We start from the raw sequence: 24,411 nt of genomic DNA, 5'->3' as shown, positions 1-24,411 counted from the left end.
TGTTAGAAGTGCATAGTTAATATCTCCAGGTTCAAAGTAGCAGTTCTGCAGAAATTTTTACGTAATGGATTTCATGAAATTAGTCTAGGAAAATTAAGAAAAGGGTGCTAACTTCAACAGTCTTAATTGTTTACTGTTGCTTCTTGTTTCACTTATGTATCATACATATTAAAGCTTAAACATGGGAGTGAACTTTATGTAACACTTTCATACACATAGAAACACAGCAACGAGCAACCGTGTTTTTCCACACCAAACATGACATATCTTTCCTAACTCAGCACAATTTCATCATATGGTCTAATTTATGAACATCACTGACAGTTATTCAGATACAGATCAGATATTAAACAGATGTCACTAACTTTAACATAATATATCCATTTCTGTGTAATGATCAAATTCTATACAAATACAATTTAGCATTTTCGTTTATAGTAGCCCAACTGATTTGACAAGGCAGGTTGTTGTTGATACCCTTAAATACAACATTATAATTTAATACTGCCTAATTTCTGAACATAATTTTCAGGTTTTAAATACTATTTTACTGTTACAAAAACGAAACATAAATAAATTAGGAGTAAAGGAGACAATTCACGCACAAGCAGAAGTGCTGAGTCATCAATAGGCACCCATCACAGAGAAAGATAATTTTCTAGCTTTTGGAAGACGCCAATATCTTACAAGTGGTGGGATAATCTTCAGTGAAGAAGAAAGCAGGGGAGAACAAATTGAATTCACAATATTTAAATTAGAGAGTTAATCATAACGTGCCAAGAAAAAACTCATAAGGAGATGGGAGAGAACACACTATTGACTAGCAAGTAGGAACTAGCATAGTAAACCAACTGGATGAAATTAAGCTTTCAAGAAATTGTGAAGTGAAAAACTTAGTTTTGCCTAACATTGCTACAGAAGAATTTTTAAGAGCAACAATGGAATTTTTGAGTGTGGAAAAGTATGCGACGATATAGAGCAAAATGTTGGAACTGTAGACTACACATTTATTCAGGTTTATCATTGAGTGTTGAACTTGAACTATTTTAAGTTATCATTATAGTCAAAACAGAAGTGAGATAAAGACCAATATGATAATAAAATGGGACAGTGGTATGAATTTGTGGGAAATCGGGACGCAGACATGCAGAATATCAAATACATGACCTATGCATAGAGTAAAATGATTTATATTTAACATGAGTGCATGAGACATCCACACAACAAGAGAAAAACAGAGCACATAGATTACCACACAGAGAAAGAGACACAGAGAGAGAGAGATGGAGAGAAAGAGAAAAAGAGAGAGGTTCCACCATTAAGCACAAAGTTGCTCTTGCTGGTCAATGATGGTGTTGTTGTGCTTGATAGCCATCATAGTGGCCCCCTACCCACCAGAAACATGCAAATTATGGGGGAGGAAGTGAAGGAGCTGCACTACCAATGTCAATGAGGTGACATGGCAGTTGGGCGGTATCGGGAATCATGTGTGTAAGTTGCTTGATCAGCCACTTTGTGGTTGGCCCAGATGGGGGGCATGGATATACAATTTAATGCAGGTGTGAATCTCTTTTGACCATGCACTTTGTCACTGGGATAGGAACCAGGCATGGCTGGACTGTTTCTGGTAGGTGATGACGTGTTGATGCACGTGACCAGTCGTGCCACAGCTGCCACTTTCACAAGACATGACTGGGCCATTCCTGAAGTTGTTCTGGGTGTCATATGAATGCTAAATAGGCAGAATATCTGTGGCTGATGAAGGAAACATCCATTGTGTCTGCATGGGGACCCAGTGAAGAGATAGGGGTGGGGTGTCAGCATGTGGAGGCCACACATACCAGAGTGACTTTGATGTCATCAAAGTGACAGCATATGTTGAGTGGGTGGTGCAGTTGATGCAAGTTACTAATTTATTTGCTGGATCAAACTGCTATGGTCGGGGGTTGTGTGTTGACTGTCCATAATGTCCTGGAGGCTGAGAGGCAGGCAAGAATGCTGGGTATCAATCTGTTCTGGGTCATGGTTGAAATTGGTGTGTGCTGAAATGCAGTTATAGAGTCTAACGTTTTTGTCCTGAATTGTTGTGTCAGGAAGAGGCGCCAAAGTTGTCAGTGACAGCTGGAGGTGAATACTGCAAATGACAATGGTTGCACCAGGATCATGCTGAGTTCAATTCCTCTGATGTTTCTCGAATGTGGCATTGTAGAACATTGTCAGTCTTTAGTATGTGTGCAGTAAATGAATGTGGAACCAGATGAAAGTAGTCAGTAGATTCAATGGAGTTGGTGATGTCATGTGAAGATCTGTAGCAGATGGTGATCAAACTGCATTCCAGTGAGACATACAGAAGAGTCATGGGAATAGTGTGCTGCCCAACGGGAGGGACATGCCCAAAGATTCCAGTGCTGGAGGAGAAACATAGTGTACTGTCATTTGTGTTTTGTTGCATATCTGGGATCAGTGACAGTGCAGAGGCAGAGTGGAGTGGTAAATGGGCATGGTCGGACATTGTGTAGGCATTACCAGTCAGCAGTACCATGTTTATATATGTGCTGCCACACTTTTCATCATGATGGTTGAGTGTCAAGACCATGAGCTGCTTGCAAGCCATAGTGAGGGCAGTGGATGTGTCATTACTATGTTGTGGGAGCAACACGATCTCCATATGGAATGTGTCGGCATAGTGTTAGTGAATCACCAAGAACTCGTCAGATGAGGAGGCACACTGCTTGAGTATGTCAATGGACATATGATTGTCTTCCAGCCGTTTGTCTTGAACATTCCATGTACCATCTGAAGTGGAGGTACTAGGGCAAAAGTTTCTGGGATGCAATGCCCATGTAGAAGTACAGGAGCTCAGAGCAATGTGCACACAAGATGAGGTGGGACTGGCATTAAAAGTGCATCACGAGCTCTGGTTTTATGATGTCCTTATGAGTGACTGTCAATCTGAGACAGTGAGTTGATGACATTTGCAGAGTTCGAGTCATGAGTCTGTGAACTGTGATCAGTGATCTGTCAGCTTCATGCATTTGCAATGCCGTAGTTTCATCTGTTCTTGATGAGCCATCAAGTTCTGTTGAATTGACATCAGAGCTGATAATTGCTCGAAAATGTTTGATTGTAAATATGACAGGTGGGGGTGAACAAAAGTGTTGCAAGCATTATTGACTAGCTATTAATCAGATAACAGCCACACAAAGATGTGTTGTTGTATGGGGTGTGCCACACAGTGCAAAGTCGTTTGTTTGGATGGGTTGCAGGTCACTGGACTAAGACAAAGTGCGGACATACATTGAATGATGCTGATAGAAGTGGCTCTGATCAGGTGTGGCAAAGTTCACCATGTGCGGGGGTTATGCAAGTGCATCATGGTCGATGATGATTCACACAGACGAGAGCATAGCATGCTCAGTGGTTTTCTTCCCAGAACTGGCTGCAACACATATGGGGATGTTCTACACAGATGCAGGCACAGAACAAATAGTGGGGTAGGGTGTCAGTATATGAAGGATGTTGCTCCAGTCATAGTTGGAAGCAATCAAGTGGAGTCAGTCAGACTTGGCAACTACATGGAAGGAAGCAAGCCAAGGCTGACTCTGTGGCACTTGGTGGCCAGCATTATTGTCAACAATGAGAATACCATGTTGGTGGTCTGTGGAACATTCTCGATCTGAATGTTCATTCCCAACATGACTAGATACAAATAAATTGTCACAATCAAAGACCAGGTTTGAGGATGCTCCAGATGAAACTGGATATTTTGCAGGGTCATGAATGAAATCCAGGCGACCACCAGCAATGAAGGCGAAGAAAACAAATTCAAGAACAGTGCATCAGATATGCTGTCTGTGGCAAATGAACATGAACTTGTGGAGCCAGAATGTTGCAGTCCAGTCTTTGCATGGTATTTTTGCAAATAGGGTACTATGATGAGGTCCCGCTTACATTTTAATTCTTTCAGGGCTACCATTGTTAGTAGAACCACAGTACTGAAGCATTTCACTTGCATAATTGCTGTCTATAGATGGTGGCAGAGTCAGTTGAGAAGCACTGTACTATCCAGAATGGGAACCATCAGCATGACATGTGAATTTCAGTGGGCAGTGGTTATGTGCAGGTCACATTGTTGTACATGTATCAGTGTGAGTTTTACCTTGTATTAAGTTGTGAATCACTGACATCAGCAGAGTGGGAAATCAAGACACGGGTGGGTGTAGAATATTGAATATATTATCTGTATGTAGAATAATACAACTTTGTTGAAAATAATTACACTATACATCTGCACAAGACAAGAATACATTGGTTACTAAGCAGTCAGATAGAGTTGTAATCTACTCTCGCCTTCCTACTTCCATCTATAGTCCACATTACACAATGTCTTCAATGAAGATTTGAGAGGAGTATAGATTACAATAAACTTACTAATTTACTTAGCTTGTCATGTTTAGTTGGCTCCAGTTCTTCTTGTCTAGGGGTCTAATTCTTGAAGCTGAAAAATTTTACATCAGGTCCTCACAGTTGGTCTGAACTAAATAAATCTATAGATTGTTGTGGCAGTATTTTTTTAACGTAAATATATGTTCTCACATTTTAGTATACCATACAGTATTTTCATTTTTCACATTAACAAAGCCAATATTGCATGGTTCACACAAAAATACTTCAAATCACATCAAAGGCATTCTTATGAGTCTCACACTTTGAGCAAATTACAATATTCCAAAGGGTTTAAATTTTTTCTTAACAAATGAATTGCTACCAGATTTTGTTACATTATTAATTTTGAATATTATTTGATAAATGAATCCAGAAATAAACACAGTAAAAAGTACAGGATTTCAAAAAACGAAATGAGATGTTGCTGACATGTCCAAAATTCAAAAAAATAATGCTGGTATTCAAAACTACTATTAAGGAAAACTGTTGATAGAGAAGGATGTCCCAATGCAGAGTCCACAAAATCACTCTCACTGGTCAATGGTGTGCTTGTTGGTTTTGATGCCAATCTAATGATTCAGAATTTCTGGACAGTAGTAAAATCAGAGTGGTAGACAATATTACATGTAGTGGTATACATTGTTCATGGTAACATAAAGATCAAGAAAAGGAAGACAAAGAGTATGTGGTACATAAATAGAATAGCTAATTCACAGGATAAAATTAAAACCATATGTTCAGTTATGAATGCAGTGTCCAGTCAGCAGCACAAGATCAACGATATACAGGCAGTTTGTAGTAAAAATACTTGTGTTTCTGAGAAATCATATGCATGTATATTATTTAACAATCATTTTCTGAGCATTGATGGTGAATTAAATTAAAATTTAGCTTCTACAGGGAATCATATAACACTCATGGCAAAAGCCTTTCTAAGATTAATGTCTGAAATACACCTCTGTGGTACAGACAAGTGGGAGATTAAATCAATAATTAAATCACTGAAGAGTAAGGACTCTCATGGATATGATGGAGTGCCTAGCAGAATATTAAAGTACTTTGCTGTACATGTCAGCCCCGTATTTATCCATATTTGTAATTTTTCCTTTAGGAATGGTCTATTTCCTGAATGATTAAAGTACTTAGTAGTAAAGGGAGAAAGGGATAATGAAGACAATTTTAGACATATCTCTATGCCATCAGTGTTTGCTAAAGTTATTGAAAAGGCTGTTTATGTAAGGATAATTGATCATTTTATAGAACATGATTTGCTATCAAATGTACAGCTTGGATTTAGAAGATGTTTAACAATTGAAAATGCTATATTCTCTGTACTGGATGGGTTAAACAAAAGGTTTTGAACACAGATTTTTTTTTTTTTTTTTTTTTTTTTTTTTTTTTTTTTTTTTTTTTTTTTTTTTTTTACTATGGAGTTTGAGTGTGTTGATCACAAAACAGAAGTTCGACCATTGTGCAATGGCAACAGACAGCAAAAGATCATTATTCACACATACAAATACAAATGCAAATGTTGTATTGCACTGTTGAGCATATTTACATGCAATTGGTGTTGTCAGTGTTAACACAACAATAATAACAATAATAGTAATATAAACTGTGACATGACAAATGTTATTAACTACAATACATATTTGTGCAAATGTCAATAACAACAAAAGTTTCCTAACAGATCAATTACAAGATAAATGACGTACATATTTCAGTGAATGACGAATAAATAATCAAACAGATAATTAACAATAAGAACATGAAACAGTAAAAAATAGTTGCACAGTTTGGCATATGTATAGTTTGCAGTTAATTTATAGTTCATTCTCATAATGAAAGTGGGTCATTTGTCATATACTCAAGGAACTCTCGAGCAGAGTAAATTACTTTACTTTAGATGCATCTCAAAATACTAGTTTTAAATTTATTTACTGGCACTGTATACCGGTAGGCATTTTCAGGTAATTTGTTGAAGTAGACAGAACCGAGATAAGTTATGTGTCTTTGGAAGCCTAGCATATGGCATATTATTTGTATGTCCACTTCTTATGTTATGGTCATGAACTGTTCTCCTTAAGTCAAATTTACTCAGATTCTCTTTAATGAAGAGGAGGCAGTTGTAAATATACAGGCCAGCCACTGTCATTACATTCAGTTTCTTAAAATAATCTTGACATGATTCATATGGCCTAAGTTCTGTTGTGCAAGTTACAACTTTCTTTTGTCATTTAAATACTAATTTTGAGCCTACAGTATAACCCCATAATAGTATTCCATAACTCAGGTGCAAATGGAAGAGTGAAAAATATGCATATAGTAGAAATCACTTACTGACACTGCTCCTCAGCTTGTACAGAAGATAAATGACACATGCCACTTTGCCAAATATCTTCACTGTGTGGGTATCCCAGCTGAGCTTTTTACCTATATAAGATGAACATCAACAAAAGCAAAATGAGGATAATGGATTGTAGTCGAATTAAGTCAGGTGATGCAGAGGGAATTAGATTAGGAAATGAGACACTTATAGTGGTAAAGGAGTTTTGCTATTTGGGAAGCAAAATAACTGATGATGGTCAAAGTAGAGAAGATATAAAATGTAGACTGGCAGTGGGAAGGAAAGCATTTCTGAAGAAGAGAAATTTGTTAATATCGAGTATAGATTTAAGTGTCGGGAAGTCGTTTCTGAAAGTATTTGTATGGAGTGTAGCCATGTATGGAAGTGAAACATGGACAATAAATAGTTTAGACAAGAAGAGAATAGAAGATTTCGAAATGTGGTGCTACAGAAGAATGCTGCAGATTAGATGGGTAGGTCACATAACTAATGAGAAAGTGTTGAATAGGATTGCGGAGAAGAGAAGTTTGTGGTACAACTTGATGAGAAGAAGGGATCAGTTGGTAGGACATGTGCTGAGGCATCAAGGGATCACCAATTTAGTATTGTAGGGCAGCATGGAGGGTAAAAATCATAGAGGGAGACCAAGAGATGAATACAAAAAGCAGATTCAGAAGGATGTAGGTTGCAGTAGGTACTGGGAGATGAAGAAGCTTGCACAGGACAGATTAGCATGGCGAGCTGCATCAAACCAGTGTCAGGACTGAAGACCACTACAACAACAACCACTCAAGTGCAAATGGGAGAATGAAAAATATGCATATAACAGAAGTTCTTTACTGACACTGCTCCTCAGCTTGTACAGCAGATATATGACACGTGCCAATTTGTCACATATCTTCCCTGGGTGGGTGTCCCAGCTGAGCTTTTGATCTATATGAAATCCTAATAATTTTACTGTTTTGTTATCATGACTTGGAGCATTCAGGCTGAATATAATAGCTTCAGTTTTACTATCATTCTTCTGCAATACATTTGGATATATATATGATGATGTAAATAAAATAGAAAGAAACTGCCACATGGGAAAATATATTAAAAAGAAAGATTCCAAGACTTACCAAGCGGGAAAGCGCCGGCAGACAGGCACAATGAACAAAATGTACAAACGAAAAGAGAAAGTAAGATGATAGAGAAGATTTCGAAATGCAACAGAGACAATAACAAACGTAATTGTTGGGTTCAAATTAATGATGATGTAAATAAAATAGAAGGAAACCTCCACATGGGAAAACTATATTAAAAACAGAAATCATTGAGGGAGACCAAGAGATGAATACAAAAAGCAGATTCAGAAGGATGTTCATTGTGCCCGTCTGCCGGCGCTATCCCGCTTGGTAAGTCTTGGAATCTTTGTTTATATATATAGAAAGAAACTTCCACATGGGAAAAATATATTAAAAACAAAGATTCCAAGACTTACCAAGCGAAAAAGCGCCAGTAGATAGGCACAAAGAATAAAACACACAAACACACACAGAATTTCAAGCTTTTGCAACCGGCGGCTTCTTCGTCAGGCAAGAGGGAAGGAAAAGGAAAGACGAAAGGATGTGGGTTTTAAGGGAGAGGGTAAGGAGTCATTCCCATCCCAGGAGTGGAAAGACTTACCTTAGGGGGAAAAAAGGATAGGTATATACTCGCGTGCACACACACACACACACACACACACACACACACACACACACACACACACACACACATATCCATCCATACATACACAGACACAAGCAGACCTGCCTACACTGTGACGCTTTCTATGTGGGAATGACCAGCAACAAACTGTCCATTCGCATGAATGGACACAGGCAGACAGTGTTTGTTGGTAATAAGGACCACCCTGTGGCTAAACATGCCTTGGTGCACGGCCAGCACATCTTGGCACAGTGTTACACCGTCTGAGTTATCTGAATACTTCCTACCAACACCAACCTATCCGAACTCTGGAGATGGGAACTTGCCCTTCAATATATCCTCTCTTCTCGTTATCCACCAGGCCTCAATCTCCGCTAATTTCAAGTTGCCGCCACTCATACCTCACCTGTCTTTCAACAACATCTTTGCCTCCACACTTTCCACCTCGACTTACATCTCTGCCCTTACTCTTTGCCTTTAAATATGTCTGCTTGTGTCTGTGTATGTATGGATGGATATGTGTGTGTGTGTGTGTGTGTGTGTGTGTGTGTGTGTGTGTGTGTGTGTGTGTGTGTGTGCGCGCGCGCGAGTATATACCTATCCTTTTTCCCCCTAAGGTAAGTCTTTCTGCTCCCGGGATTGGAATGACTCCTTACCCTCTCCCTTAAAACCCACATTCTTTCATCTTTCCTTTTCCTTACCTCTTGCCTGATGAAGCAGCCGCCGGTTGCGAAAGCTTGAAATTCTGTGTGTGTTTATGTGTTTTATTCTTTGTGCCTACCTACCGGCGCTTTCCCGCTTCGTAAGTCTTGGAATATTTGTTTTTAATATACACACAAAGTTGATGTGACTTACCAAACAAAAGTGCTGGGAGGTTGATAGATACACAAACAAACACAAACATACACACAAAATTCAAGCTTTCGCAACCAATGGTTGCTTCTTCAGGAAAGAGGGAAGGAGAGGATATGTGTGTGTGCAAGTGTACACCTGTCCTTTTTTCCCCCTAAGGTAAGTCTTTCCACTACTGGGATTGGGATGACTCCTTACCCTCCCCTTTAAAACCCACATCCTTTCAGCTTTCCTTTTCCTTCCCTCTTTCCTGATGAAGCAGCCACAGGTTGCTCGAAATTCTGTGTGTGTGTTTGTGTGTTTCATTTATTGTGCCTATCTACTGCCGCTTTCCCACTTGGTAAGTCTTGGAATCTTTGCTTTTAATATATTTTTCCCATGTGGAAGTTTCTTTCTATATATATTAAAAACAAAGATTCCAAGACTTACCAAGAGGGAAAGCGCCGGCAGCCAGGCACAATGAACAAAACACACAAACACACACACAGAATTACTAGCTTTCGCAACCGATGGTTGCTTCTTCAGGAAGGAGAGGGAAAGACGAAAGGATGTGGGTTTTAAGGGAGAGGGTAAGGAGTCATTCCAATCCCGGGAGCGGAAAGACTTCCCTTAGGAGAAAATAAAGGACAGGTGTACACTCGCGCGCGCACACACACACACACACACATATCCATCCGCACATACACAGACACAAGCAGACATCACGGAAAGGTAGAACTGCTTTCTATTGTCCAAGTATAGAGCATTCTCTCTCAGTCTGTAGTGGTAGAGTTTATGAGAATATTGTGGGAGACTATATCAAAAGCTTCCCTGAGTCCAACACACATAATATTTTTATTTTCAAAACAGTTGTATATTTTTGCTACCATACTCTCCCTGCTTTGCCTGTAGAAAGGCTGGATATGAAACCATACTGAGAGGAGGTGAGTATATAATTATCTTCAAAATATAGACTCATCTGTTAATGCATATATTGACTCATCTGTTTATGCATGTAGGATTCTATTATTTTTGATATTATGGTTATAAGTGATATTTGTTGATAGTTATCTGGTGATGCTATATCTTCTTTCTTATGTGTTGGATTAACTGCAGATATTCTTAAACATTTTGGATGATTACCTTCATTTAAAATTTTGTTGGTTATTTTAGTCAGTGGTGTTATAATTTGATTTCTGATATATTTATTAACATAATTTGAGAGACCATAGCAATCCTCTGATCTAGAATTACTGAGCTTAGCTACTGATTCATTGACCATCTTCTCAGTTACACAAGTCCAGTGAAAGCTGTCTGTCTGCTTACTGTTCATTTCTGGCAGCAGTGCTTCTACCTTACTCACATTCTCCATTATGCTGTTATCTGATTGAGAACTGACAAAATGCACATTTAGAATATCAGGTGGAATTGGTGTCTGGTATACTTTATTGTCACAGTTAGTTTCTGTTTTAATAGTGCTGAGAATGGATGTGATGTGGGATCTGAGTCAAATGGGGAATGCCCCAGAGATCAGTGCTGGCGCCACTCCTGCTCCTTATTGATATAAATGATTTGTCTTGTAGTATTATAAGTAACTCTAAAATATTTCTGTTTGCTGATGATACTAGTTTGGTAATAAAGGATGTTGCGTGCAACACTGGCTCTGTTTCAAATAGTGCTGTTCATGACATAAGTTGTATATTTTTGCTACCATACTGTCAACTGCTTTGCCTGTAGAAAGGCTGGATATGAAACCATGCTGAGAGGAAATAAACTAACGCTAAATAACAGTAAGACTCAGTTTGTACAGTTTCTACAATTCAACATAACCTGATATTTTAATTTCATGGAGTGGGCACATAATTAGTGAAACTTAACAGTTCAAATTTCTAGGTGTTCAGATAGATAGCAAACTGTTGTGAAAAGCCCATGTTCAGGATCTTGTTCAAAGACTTAATGCTGCCATTTTTACTATTCATTGTGGAAGACTATTCCAATGGGATCCCTTCCTGCCTTTAAATGAAATTTTGTTAAATACGTGGCAAAATAAAGTTTAGATACAATTCTGTTGGAAATTTCGAGACACAGAATTAATTAAAGTTAATTTCAGGACAAGGAACGTAGAACAATTTTTGCTACCACTGTTGGATGTAGAATGTCAACAATCAAAACAACACTTATCTTTCCCATTTTATAAAGTGCAATGCCATAGTTACTGTTACTGTTGTATCTCATTATCCTAAAAAGAAAACAGAACAGTATGTTAATCATTATCTTGCAGTTAGCATTGAAGCATAATTCCTTGGTTTGATAAATTCATCAATAATTACTATTATCCGAGTCCTCCAAATGATGTATTTCACAATAAAGTGTACCTCCTTTAAAATGAAACAACAGATAAGTTACTCTGCTATATCTCCTTCACTTTTAAAGATCATGAGACACTTTCTATTTACTTAAAGATATTTTAACAATATATTTCACTGGTGTATTAGAGGTGAGTTATTCAACTTTTTTCCATCACTTGTCACAACCAACTACTATTACTCACTGCAGCATAAACGTTAACCAAAGATACATTTGTGTTGACAGTTGAGTATGACATGGTACTGATTATGACTCAGACTGATTCTTAATCATGGAAAATATTTGTGTAGAATAAATATGTCAATATACAATTACATTGCCTTGTGTTTGAATAATCAGATGAGTTTTTGAAAGTATTTCAGAATAAAAGACAGAAAATAAAATGACATAAGAATACAGGTCTGTAAACATGGATATTAATCAATAATCTCATATCAGCAAAAACATGCATTATCAAAGCTTCAAAATATAACAGGAGTAAATGAGGTATTGCACAATGTACCATTGATTGTGGCTGTAACAGCACCTACAATTCTCCAGGATTACATAGGTGTAGTCTCATTATGCCACAAAAAATACACAATACTCCAGGGATACATCAGCACATCAGGGATTCAATGCAATGATGGACTGATGTCTGTACTCTTGCTAATGGAGAGCATTTTGGATAGTGTTTCAAACTGTGGTGATACTTCCTTTTCCTGTGAGTTTTACATGATCAAGGTGATGAAGAGTTGTTGAAACAGAACTCTCAAATGGCAATTAAGTTTTTCTCGACCCATGTCAATATAACTTATTTTCTTCCTTTATGTATGAGAAATGTTTCCTGTAAGCTTGGCCATACCTTTTTGTTGTACCATGTGTTTCTGGAATAAGCACTTAATACTATTTCTTGAAATTTTGTTATTGGGCTTCCACAAGATAATTGGTATTAAAATGTAAGCACTTTGTTGTGCTATCTGAGTTAATACTCAAGTCAGATTCTTGATGTTTGAAGCAATTGCGGTATCTGTTCCTTGCAGTTTCCTTCACCTGTGAATTAGATCCTTGGACCCACCATAAACAACAGACTATCTTTGTCACAGTTAATCAGCTACCTTAGAAATGATGTAGATGAAAGGTGATATCCTCTTATAATATTTTTTATTCAGATCACTCAACCAATCACTGACTCCCTTTGACCATTGCAAATTCACCTTATATATTTTTCAGCAATCATAATTTACTTGTTTACAATGTTTAAAATGTTAATTTCAATTATTTAAATTAGAAGATGCAGAGTTTTTATGAATGAGCTTCAATATTTGGATTAACAAAACTGGATAAGCATTCCATGATAACAAATAGTTTAAAAAAACTTTTAAAGTAGCCAAAGATCAAACAGCATTTTAGTTACAGTTAAAACCATGCAAAGAAAGTTGAGTCATCCATTTAGCGTAGTCACAATATGTGCTCATTGAGTTTACTTACTTTGTCCTGGTTAGTAAGGCTATTGGGTTCTCCAAGTTGGTCAGTTATCACTCTCTGCAATATATGTTATAGCATTCTGTTACAGGTCTGCGTATCTTCAAACATCTGTTGGTTTGCATTTTTCAACATCACAGTGATTCAATATTTCCTGTTGGTTCTACTTTTTTTTTGGGTCTCACACACATGTTACAGAGCAGTCCCACACTCTTGAGTAGCCTGTTATAAGCAGTCTCAATGACAGACACATTAAATTTTTCCAGTATCTTACCTATGATTGAGCTGAAGTCACCATTCCACTTCAAGTCTCTAAAAATTATGCCAATGTATTTGTATTAGTTGACTGGTTCAAACTGATACTCATTGGTGTTGTACTCACAGGATAATATATTTTCCCATTTCATAAAGTGCAAAATTTTACATTTCTGTCCATTTAAACCAAGGTGCCGAATTCGGTATTACTTTGAAATCTAATTAAGATCTAATTAAATATTTGTGAATTGTTTTTCAAAGTGTAAGCTAACTGCAGAAATTCTTAGGTTACTGCTGACATTGTCTGCCAATTCATTAATATTCAACATGAGCACCTGGAGCACCCTGAAGTTACTTCTACTTATTTCAAAAGCCCCACATTAAACATAACAATCTGTTCTTCTCTACCCAGAACCATTTCACTCACAAATTTCATTTCATGCCCCATATGAGCATATTTCTATTAATAAACATGGTTGTTGTACTTAGTCAACAGTCTTTCAGAAGTCATGAAATACGGTTTCTATCTCATAGGTTTGATCCATGACCTGCATTTGAGAAAAGTATTAGCTGGATTTTCCATGCTTGATGTTTTCAGGATACATGCTCATTGGTATGGAGTAGGCCATTGTATTCCCATTATGTTTGAGCCCAGAACATGTTATAAGATTCTCCAGTAGGTGGATGTCAGACATATTGGATGGTATTTTTATAGACCACTTCTGCTACCCTTCTTGTAGATGAGTGGCACCTTTTCTGTTCTTTCAATAACTGGGCACCATTTTGCATTCAAGGGATCTATACTACATTATTGTTGAGAGAAGGACAAACTCAGCAAAAAGTTCTGTATAGAGTGTGATAGGAATAACATCAGTCCCTGGCCTTGTTAATAAATTTTAGTGAATTCAACTGTTTCTCAATGCTGCCACTGATATTAATTGTTCATATCATTCTCTCACCTATAGTGAACTGATATGTGGTGCACAGAAACACATATCAGAAAACTGCATTGACACTAGCTTTCAAGTTCTTTCTCTTTTTCTAGCAAAAGTACACACATCTGTACACTGAACCACACAGACATCCAAACATACTCTCTTGCAGTAGTGGTGAGACTGGTTATTGAATATTAATAATTGAAAGCAGTTTTCTGGGCAGATGGAGGTGGGGACGGGGTAGGGAAGGGTGCATAAGACAAGAAGGGGTAGTGAGGTAGGTCTTTTGACAGGTGACTCGGTGGCTGTACAAGGCAAAAGCAGTTCCGGAGGTAGTGCATATAATAAACAGAGAGAGGGAGGGGGGAGAGTGGTTAAAGAATGGAGAGAAAGGTGGTGATAAAGAGGGAGGTAACCACCTTTTCATTATGTTTCATATTTTTTCATCCAAGGATTTCCAGTGTTGTTATCTACATCAATCATATCACAATGGTGTTAGAATTAAATTGAGGCAGTAGTCATTTATTTTCTTTTATATAGGTAAATTGAAAAGAAGTTTGCATTTCTGCATTTTGCTTGTTATACTCAAATTTAGTTCCTGTGCCATCTGTGAGAGTCTGGACAACAGCTTTGGTGCCACTGGGAGGTGAACAGAATGTCTCTTTGTTTGGGAGAGATCTCCTGATAAGATTCAGTTAAGGTAGTTATTGAAGACTTAGTGCTTTGCCCTTTCCTTGAGCATCTCTCTCCATCTGTGCTATATTTTGTTGTACACCTACCATGCAATAGTGTCTCTATTTTTTCAAAAGTTTCTCTGTGGATATTGCATACTGTGGAGGATTACTTTCAACATGCACTATACAAGGTTCATATTTATACAATGCTGGGTCAATTATTCTTATAATTTTAGGTGCAGTTCTTCTACATGCTCCTGCTAAGTGTTAATGTTTCAAGTTCCTCCTGGAGATAAGACACAATTGCCTCTTTATGTAGTTTTGCTGAACATATACATTTTTCTACCTGTTTCAGCTGCCTTTACTGTGTTAAGCGTTATTGCCAAACTGACTCATAATCATTGATACAAGTTACAATGTGGATGTCCTCAGAGAGAACAGATCCAAATCAGTTGTTGGAGGATTAAATACTTCTGCGATGATGGCAGTATGATTGGGAAATGTATGTACTATTGAACTGATGGTTTTTCAAAAATTTTTGGTTACATCTTGGGTGTAGACTGTTGGTCAATAAAAGGAACTAATTATAAATTCATGTACATTCTTGAAACTAGAATATGATTCACACAGTCTCACAGACATCAGTGTCTGCTTTCGTGGATTTCAATGAATATTCCCTCTCCATTTCCTATCCTATTGATAAATCACTTATATTCACCACCAAAAATCTCACTTCTTTAAATCACAGGTATTTTTTACCTATTTTTTAAATTTTTTTATTTACCGTGAGCTCCACAGGTTAGTAGGAGTTCTTGTAGGGCTTATAATACTATTTTTGTGAATTTCAGAGTATCAGGTTCCATTCTCCTTCCAAACATTAAACCCAACAGTTCAATAACAGAAGGTGGTATTTATTTAAGTAATTCTTAAGCCTGTTCCAATTATTTCTGAAACAAAACACATTTGCAGCAGTGGCCTGTCACTCTCTACAATTTTGTATCACTTTTTTATTCAATGGAAGCAAATTCTTTGTTTTAAGTATTTGTGGAAACTTACGTAGTCCTTTAGCAGACTCACCAGTAGGTAATATACAAAGAGTAAACATTTTATTTCTAGCTTTTGCATTTGCCTGTACTGGTATCCTTCTCACTGGAAATTAGCGGAGGCACTGTCTCAGGTGCTAAGTTATCTGTTGTTACAAAAATTTCTTTGAATTTTTTTAAAAAAATTTATTTTTAGTATTATTTTATTTATTTATATCTTTATGGTATGTTACTAACATAACCATTAACACATCTCACCATAATCTTAGATGTGCAGAAAGACCCATGTTGTTTGATTGCATGATTGCTGAACAGTCACTGGAAAGCTACATCCAATAAATATCTGGAAGTATGAATACACAGCAGTTAAAAGTGGAATAATCACATAAAACTAATAGTAGGACAGGCAGATGCTGGACAGAGATTCATTGCAATAATCCTCAGAAAGTGTAGTCCAAAAACAAAGCAGGAAACTTACAAAATCCTTATATCATTTTTTTGTGGGGAAAGGGGGGAAGGGGGGGGGGGGGGGAGGAAGGGTGGAAGTGTCATTTCAATGCTCATCCATCTCTGAAGGCAATACAAATATGGAGTGCATTACTATTGAAATTCTGAGAACATACATTTCTAGAAGAGTTCATCAACATAATGCTACCCCGTACATATCTGACAAAAAAACTAAAAAGGAAAACCAGAGATACTCAAACTCATACATAGGCAACACAACAGCCATTCTGCCCATGCACCATTTGTGACTGGAAGAGGAGATGGATGATGGGGGAGTGACAATGGTGTATGAAGTACCCTTTCCCACAAACTATAAACAGTTTACTATTTCAAGCCCAGAATGATTATATGGCATGTATTTTGTTCCTCAAAGGTATGGTGTTGGAGACAGTATGTGTAGAAGTGAAAGAAAGAATGGAGGTGTTCTAATATTTGTTAAAGACGGTATAGTGTTTGCCAAAATAGATGTTAGCTCTTACTGTCCAGAACTAGATGTATGATTTACCTGTATAAGACCAAATGCAGAGAATACTATAGTTGTTAGCTTATATAGACCACCAGGTGGAGATGTAAATACATTTTTCGAAAGATTTGAGCTGCTTATGAGGAAAATAATAAAATTTAAAACAAAACTAATTATCTGTGGTGATTTCAACACTGAAATGGCCAACAGTGATGAAAATGTTACTAGAACATTTTTTAATATCTTAAGATCACTAAATTTCCAATGTACAAATTACACACCAACATGGGATAATGTGTGCTTAGATAATATTATAGTAAATTTTTCTAGAGACATGTATGATGCCAGACTTGCTAGTGGAGCCCTAGCTGACCATGAACCATTGATTTTAACAGACTACTGTGACCAGTTGCCTAAATCAGACACATCAGTTAGAATCAAGTCTAATGCCACATGGGTAAGACGGCAGAAAGATGAATATATTAATTTATTTATTGACAGGTTATCTGATGTTAACTGGGACTTTGTATACAATACACAACCTGGGAAGGGTGCTAGTGTAATGGTGTTTAACAACTTCCTGAAAATACTCACAGAGTTATGTTACTCCTGCTCACCATTAATCAAAAGTAGCCCTAAGCATAAACAGAAAAACAAACAACTTAAAGGTATACTGATGGCCTAGCTCTCACTACGGAGGATATGGTCAGGTTGTACAGAATATATAAAAATTCTTGTAAAGAACAAAGACAAACTGTCCTTGGCCAAAAACCATGCATGTGAACATTACATTGAAAGAACTCCCAACAAATGTAAAGCAGCATGGGACATCATCAACCAGTATAATTCACAAACCCACACACCAGATGCAATGCTGGTCACAGAAGAAGTAAATAATTACTTCCTAACCTCAGTGAGTGACCTGAAAAACAAAATCAAGAAAATGGCACTTGTTCACTAGATCATCTTGGTGCTGTGTCCCATAGGAGGTATACTTTCTACCGGAATGTTGTCACCCCAGAGGATATTGCAAAAGCTGTGGCAAGGTTCACCAACTCCAAAAGTATGGACTGTTATTTGTTTGCTAACTATCTAATGAAAAAAAAAATACACTTTATCTGTCAACCTCTTTCTTTCATTTTTAATATGTGTTTAGAATGTGGAGTTTTCCCAGATGCACTCAAAACTATTAAAGTGATAACCATCTTTAAAAAGGGAGATAAGCATCTGCCCCAAAAATATTGACCAGTTTTTATTGTCCCAATTTTCTCTAAAGTTTTTGAATATCTAATGTACAACCAACTAAATAACTATTTTGAAAAGCATTATCTCTCCAACAGACAGTGTGCGTATCAACATGGTAAAAATACCACTACTGCGTATCAACATGGTAAAAATACCACTACTGCTGTCACTGAAGTTGTTAACCAGGTGTTAACTGCATTCGAAAATAAGGATCTAGTATCAGTTGTACTTTGTGATCTTAGCAAAGCCTTTGACTGCATACCATTTAATACCCTACTTGCAAAACTGGACTTTTATGGTATACATAAACCGTCTTTAGATGTAATCCAATCATACTTAAGTAACAGGAGACAGTTTGTATCAATTAAAAATAGATGCTCCTCACTGAAGGAATTTCGGACTGGAGTGCCTCAGGGCTCGGTCCTAGGTCCTTTCCTGTTCAACATTGCAATTAATGGCTTACCTTACCATGTAGGAGCAAATTGAATTGTGTGTTACACAGATGACACAACACTGCTCAATACACACCATGACACAACAGAACTTCATCAGGCAACACAGGAAAAACTAGAACTAGTAATAAATTGGTTTTCTTCTAATTAACTTCTATGTAATCCTGATAAAACACAAGAATTAATTCTGGGCTTAACTACAGCTGTTGAAAGCAAATCAGTAAAATCAATGATTCAAAATTAAACTGGGAGGAACATATTAGCCATATCTGCAAGAGAATAGCAAGAGTGTGTTATCTCATCAGGAGACTGACAGATGAAGTCACTGACGAGTATCTAAAGGTGGTATATTTTTAGCCTGTTTCAATCACACATTTCCTATGGCATATTGTTATGGGGACATTCTTGCTTTGTCAGTGAAATTCTGAAAATTCAAAGCAAAGTTATCAGAATAATGAACGAAGTTAAGTCTAAGGAACACTGCCACTCCCTCTTTATCAAGCACATGATATTAACTGTTGTGAATCTAAACATCTACACAGAACTGCTTTTTGTCGAAAGCAACATAAATGAGTTCAAGACCAGAGAGAACATACATCCCCACAACACCAAAGGCAAACTGGACTTCGACATACCAAGACACAGACTCACAAAGACTGCAAAACTCACACAAAATAATGAGTTTAAAACTCTTCAATAAACTTCCAGCATCTGCTCAGTCACTGACCCGTATATTTGAAAATTTAATTTTTGTGACTGGTTACCCAAACACCCATTTTATAAGACAACAGAATATTTTGAAATCATCATTGACATTAGTTTATAAGAATATTCTTAAAAGAAGTGGAATTAAATTGTAAAAACTTTACTGTAAAGTTATTGTTAATTGTATATTTAATGTTCAGACCTATGCCACTGCAAGTGGGCAATGGTGAATAAACTGAATACTGAATTCTGAATATCTGCTTTATTTACACAGTGCACAAGTGCTCTCCTCTTTGGTGAAGGCATTGACGTTGTGGTGCAGAGAATGGCACAACATTCAACTCAGCCCATTTATTACTACTATTTCTCTTATGTTGGACCTCTGACTAGCTATCCTGGTTTGGAAGGTATGTGTATTTATTTACTTTAGGTAAAGAAATTACTGCCATCATTGATATTGATGACTTCATACTTCATTGCCTACCCAATTGTGTGTGATGAGCAGATTGCTACTTCTTAAAATAAGGAAAATACCTTGAGCTCTTTGAAGTGATTAGCCACTATGTCAGAATCAACTGAGACTTGAATTCAACATTTATACTGAATTGACTTCCATTACAGAACAACGAGACTATGAATACAAACAAAATGTTTTTTTTGTTGTACAACCAAAATTAAAATTTAGATTCAACTATTGTTTGTAGATAAAAATAAACATAAACTTTTTGATCAGCCATAAGAATTTTGTTTTTAAGCTGCTTCATAGCTGCTGTAATAAATAGGGCAATGTGGGAGTGGGAGGGAGTAACAGTGTGGGAAATAATGAAGTAAGTTAACCTCTTAGATGATGCTGCCAAGTTGGTGTGTGGTTAAGAAGACAGTTGAATAAAAGGTAAAAATAAGGGGATTTAATGTTGAAGTGGAAAGAACTAGAATGGAATAACAAAGGTTAAGGGAGGAAAAGAGTAAAGTGAAGGAAACTGGTGTAGAAAGTAGAAGTTACAGGGAGAGAACATGTATGAATATGTCATATATATGTGGATGAACAAAAAAAAGTGTTTTCTGTTGTAAGCTCATGCAGTGGACCTCTCTGACAAGGCCTCCCCCATGACAAGATCTGCTGTAAGGCAGCACACAAAGTAAGACAGTTTCCATCATTATCATATATGGTAGTATTCAAATGTTGTGAAACAAGTATATCCTTCAGTAATCCATGTCTGCTATTAGTGTGTGCCTTAGTGCCCGAAATGGTTGTTGGTTCTGGCCACTCAGTTGGTTGGTAAAATAACTGGTTGTTAAGGCATAGTAATTGAGATAGTTCCCCCAGCCTCTTATTCAAGAATACTTATGGCATTGAGCTCAGGTTACTGTGATAACTATTATTGTGACAGTTATCAAAAACAATTATTCTTGTTGACTACAAAATGTTTTAACCATGAATGCAAACACATGCCTAGACTGACTCACACTCACACTCATGTGCATGCCAACATGCACACCCACTTGGACACCCCACACATGTGGATGCACACACATGCACATACATACACACACAAATGCTCCACAGCACATATTTGTATTTTAAAACAGAGTTTGTTGTTTAGAATCTAACGTAATGTAAATTTATGTGTATTCTGTTGGTATGAATTTACATTAAACAAATTAATTCCTGCTCTCACTGCTGCCTAAATACCCATACAAAATTCATTGATTTCCTTAGTCTGAATATGAGTAGGAAGTTTATACATTACAGTAAGAGAGAACAAATAAATCAGTGTATATCCCCCTACTCATCTCACCCCAGAGCACCAAACTTAACCTTCATAGGTTATTTCGTGCACCACAGCTGCTTAATTTCTACTTTTCAACATTTGTCCGCATAAATGCATTCATATATATGCAGATATCTAAAGCCCCCAAAACCAAATTCTTCCTTCATGTTTGATAACAAAAATAGCATTATATACACTTAAATTTCCCTATGTTTCCACATATATGTCAGAAATAAACCATTAAAATTTTTCACACATACAGTACATCCATGCATATCTTCTAAATCATTGTAAAATTCCTGTAATACTTATTTAAATAAAACTTCTACCTAAAATTCCATTTACATCAGCTGTGCAAATCATTTTACACAACATAAATACACCATCCAGGAAACAGTTAATAATGAAACCCCCAAAATACTTATAACTATATCAACATCATAGCCAAATATATACTCTACATACTACTGAGCACATTTTATTCTCTTCATTTCCTTTTCAGGAGTATGACATCACAGTGGCAAACAAATCATGGACACAAAGACAAGGATGCCAACTGCCTTTCAGGGTATCCTTTGGCAGAACACATAAATGTGGATGAAATTACAGTCATCACTGTACCAAATAACATTGTTACTGAATTGAAGGATATCCAGCAATGCTGAAAACCATAAAAACTTCCAGGTATAAGGAATCAAGAAAAGGAGAATTCCAATTAACAAATATCTCCAGCATGTCAGAAATGGTTGCTTGTCATCCAGTTCAACTACAGCAGGCTATTCTGAAGTATTCCCATGACACTCCACCATTTTGTCACTTGGAATTCATGGTGACTCTAGCCAGAATCAGGTGTAGATATCATTGGCTACATCTCTACTGACCCATTAGATGCTGTGGAAGCAACCAATTCTGCCTGCAGCAGTAGCTTTCCATCAAATTGGAATTGACTTCTTGGGTAAATTTGCCATTTGATGGATAATTGCTAGTCTACATCACTTGCCATGCTGTCACCAAAGCTGTGCCAACTTCTGAAGTTCTGTAAATTGCAAGAATCCATCTATAATAGGTCATTTTGAAACACAGATCATCCTGTCTGATAATCTATGACTGTGCAAAAGTTTTCCAATCAAAACTAGCATCAGAGGTAATTTCAAATTGCAACATCACCCTCAGGATAACATCTGTCTAGCACCCACAGATGAGTGATGTCATAGAATACCAGTACTCTTATAAGGTGTTGGCGAATATGCTTTTGATGCATGTTGTTGTCAAAGAGAGAGATTGGCATACAGTACTGCATGTACTGCATGACATTTACATGCAACACAGTGGAGCAAGGCACTAGAGGCTTTACAATGTTCTTTCTTTCCCATGGTCATGAGGCAGATATGACAGTGAATACAATCTCCCCATTTCAACAAAATCATACTCAAGATTACTATGTGAAACTTCTCATTGCCAGGACCAAAGAAGTAAGGTAGCTGCATTGCATAGAGACCCTGGACATTCAGGAGAAATAATAGAAGTGTTGTAATGTTAAGTTTGCCCAAATGGATTTTTATGTCTGTGTGGAAATTGGGAGAATCAGAAAAGTCCCCAAAGTGCTTGTTTGGCCCATATCATATCTCTCACTGATTGTCAAATATCACATATGAAGCTGAGGCTTATGAGCCTTCATTGAGAAGACAAAAGTGCAGAGACATCATCCATGTTTTCCATATAAAGCACTACTGCAGTCATGAGGTGCAAATTGATGATGAGAGGTTCAAGGAAACTGAAAATCCACTCAACAATCATGATGGGAGGTCGGAGAGGCTATCTACAACACACATCATAGTGGGGAAGATGTGACGACATCACCAGGAGATGAGGATCTCCCAGTGTTGCCATGCTGAGGCCATTGATAAGGTCTAGATTCAGAGAGCTGTATATGACTCCACTAAGATTTTATGAAACAGTGGGGTCCCATTCCTCCAGGAGAGAGATCAGTTCCACAAGCTGTCGTTCTTGCAGTGTGGCATAGTAGGTGTATGATAGGCTGGCATTCTGCAGGTTATCAGTCCAAAGCAACTGCCAGCAATTATTTGTTATTTAATATGTATTATTTCTGGAAGGTTCTTGAACTATCTTATGATTGTAATGTTTATATGCTCCATAATATTCAGTGTTTGTGTAAACAACAACATTCTGGAATATTTGAAATTTGTTTGGATAGCAGCACTCTCCATTCATTTCAGTTCTTGTCTGGCCATATAGTGGTGTTTTTATATTTGGAGTAGTGTGTGATCTTAACATGATAATGTATATAACAACAAAGGAAATTAATGGGTACTGGTATTTATCTATTGTGAAACAGCTGTGCAGCCAAGCCTTACACACACACACACACACACACACACACACACACACACACACACACACACACAAAGTACAGAGAGAGAGAGAGAGAGAGAGAGAGAGAGAGAGAGAGAGAGAGAGAGAGAGAGAGAAGAAGAAGAAGAAGAAGAAGATAATGAAAAAGATTATATGGCGTTACTGAATGCTCTTGGTGCTAGAGGAAGATCTCTGTAGGACGGCTTAGGGTTGACGCCATGGTTAATTCCTAAATAATAATGCTATACATTGTAATTTAGTTCTACTAGTTCTACTAGACCTCATTAAATTTTTATGTACATTTCTAAATTCACAGCTTACAATAAGTGGAAATCATGTAATCCATCAGCACATAGCAACTAATCCACAAATTTTCTTCCAAATTTCTGATGAAAACTATTTCAGGCCACCTTTTAAGCAAATGGCACCAATATCAAACTCGTGATTTAAATGGATAAATCTGATTGCTGTTTATGGATACTCTGAAGATCTGAGGTCAGACAAGACTGGTATGAGCTGCATGTGTAATTGCAATGCTCATGATGAGCCTAATCAAGGAGATGCGTGCTTCTTGATTCTCTTCCCTGAGCAGGCCTTCAAAAGCCTCATCACTTTGAGTTGATCTTTGTTTGGCATGGAGACTCCTCCTTTTAATAATGGTAGTAGTGGAGTTTGTTGTCAAACATGTAGAGATTTAAAATAATTTTACTTAATAAGTAACCTCAACATAATTTTTGCCCTTGATCTTGTGGACCAGAAGGTAACCAACTGGCTCTTGTTAAAAATTGCAACCCATCTTTGATCAGTGTATCAAATTCTTCCTGATGGATTCCATAATCA

General features: G+C 37.1%; 1 protein-coding gene across 1 annotated transcript in view; it reads left to right on the top strand.

The window, feature by feature from the left end:
* The window catches only part of LOC126344273 (esterase FE4-like), a 98,623-nt gene that overhangs the window by 51,908 nt on the left and 22,304 nt on the right, over positions 1–24,411 (top strand). The window contains exon 9 of the mRNA XM_050002007.1: positions 19,701–19,833. Within this exon, the coding sequence (XP_049857964.1) occupies positions 19,701–19,833 (133 nt within the window). The remainder of the gene's footprint in view (positions 1–19,700; positions 19,834–24,411) is intronic.

Source organism: Schistocerca gregaria, chromosome 1, assembly GCF_023897955.1.
Source record: "Schistocerca gregaria isolate iqSchGreg1 chromosome 1, iqSchGreg1.2, whole genome shotgun sequence".
NCBI lineage: Eukaryota > Metazoa > Arthropoda > Insecta > Orthoptera > Acrididae > Schistocerca > Schistocerca gregaria.
Note: the sequence above shows the minus strand (reverse complement) of the source record. Positions and strands in the feature narration are given on the sequence as shown.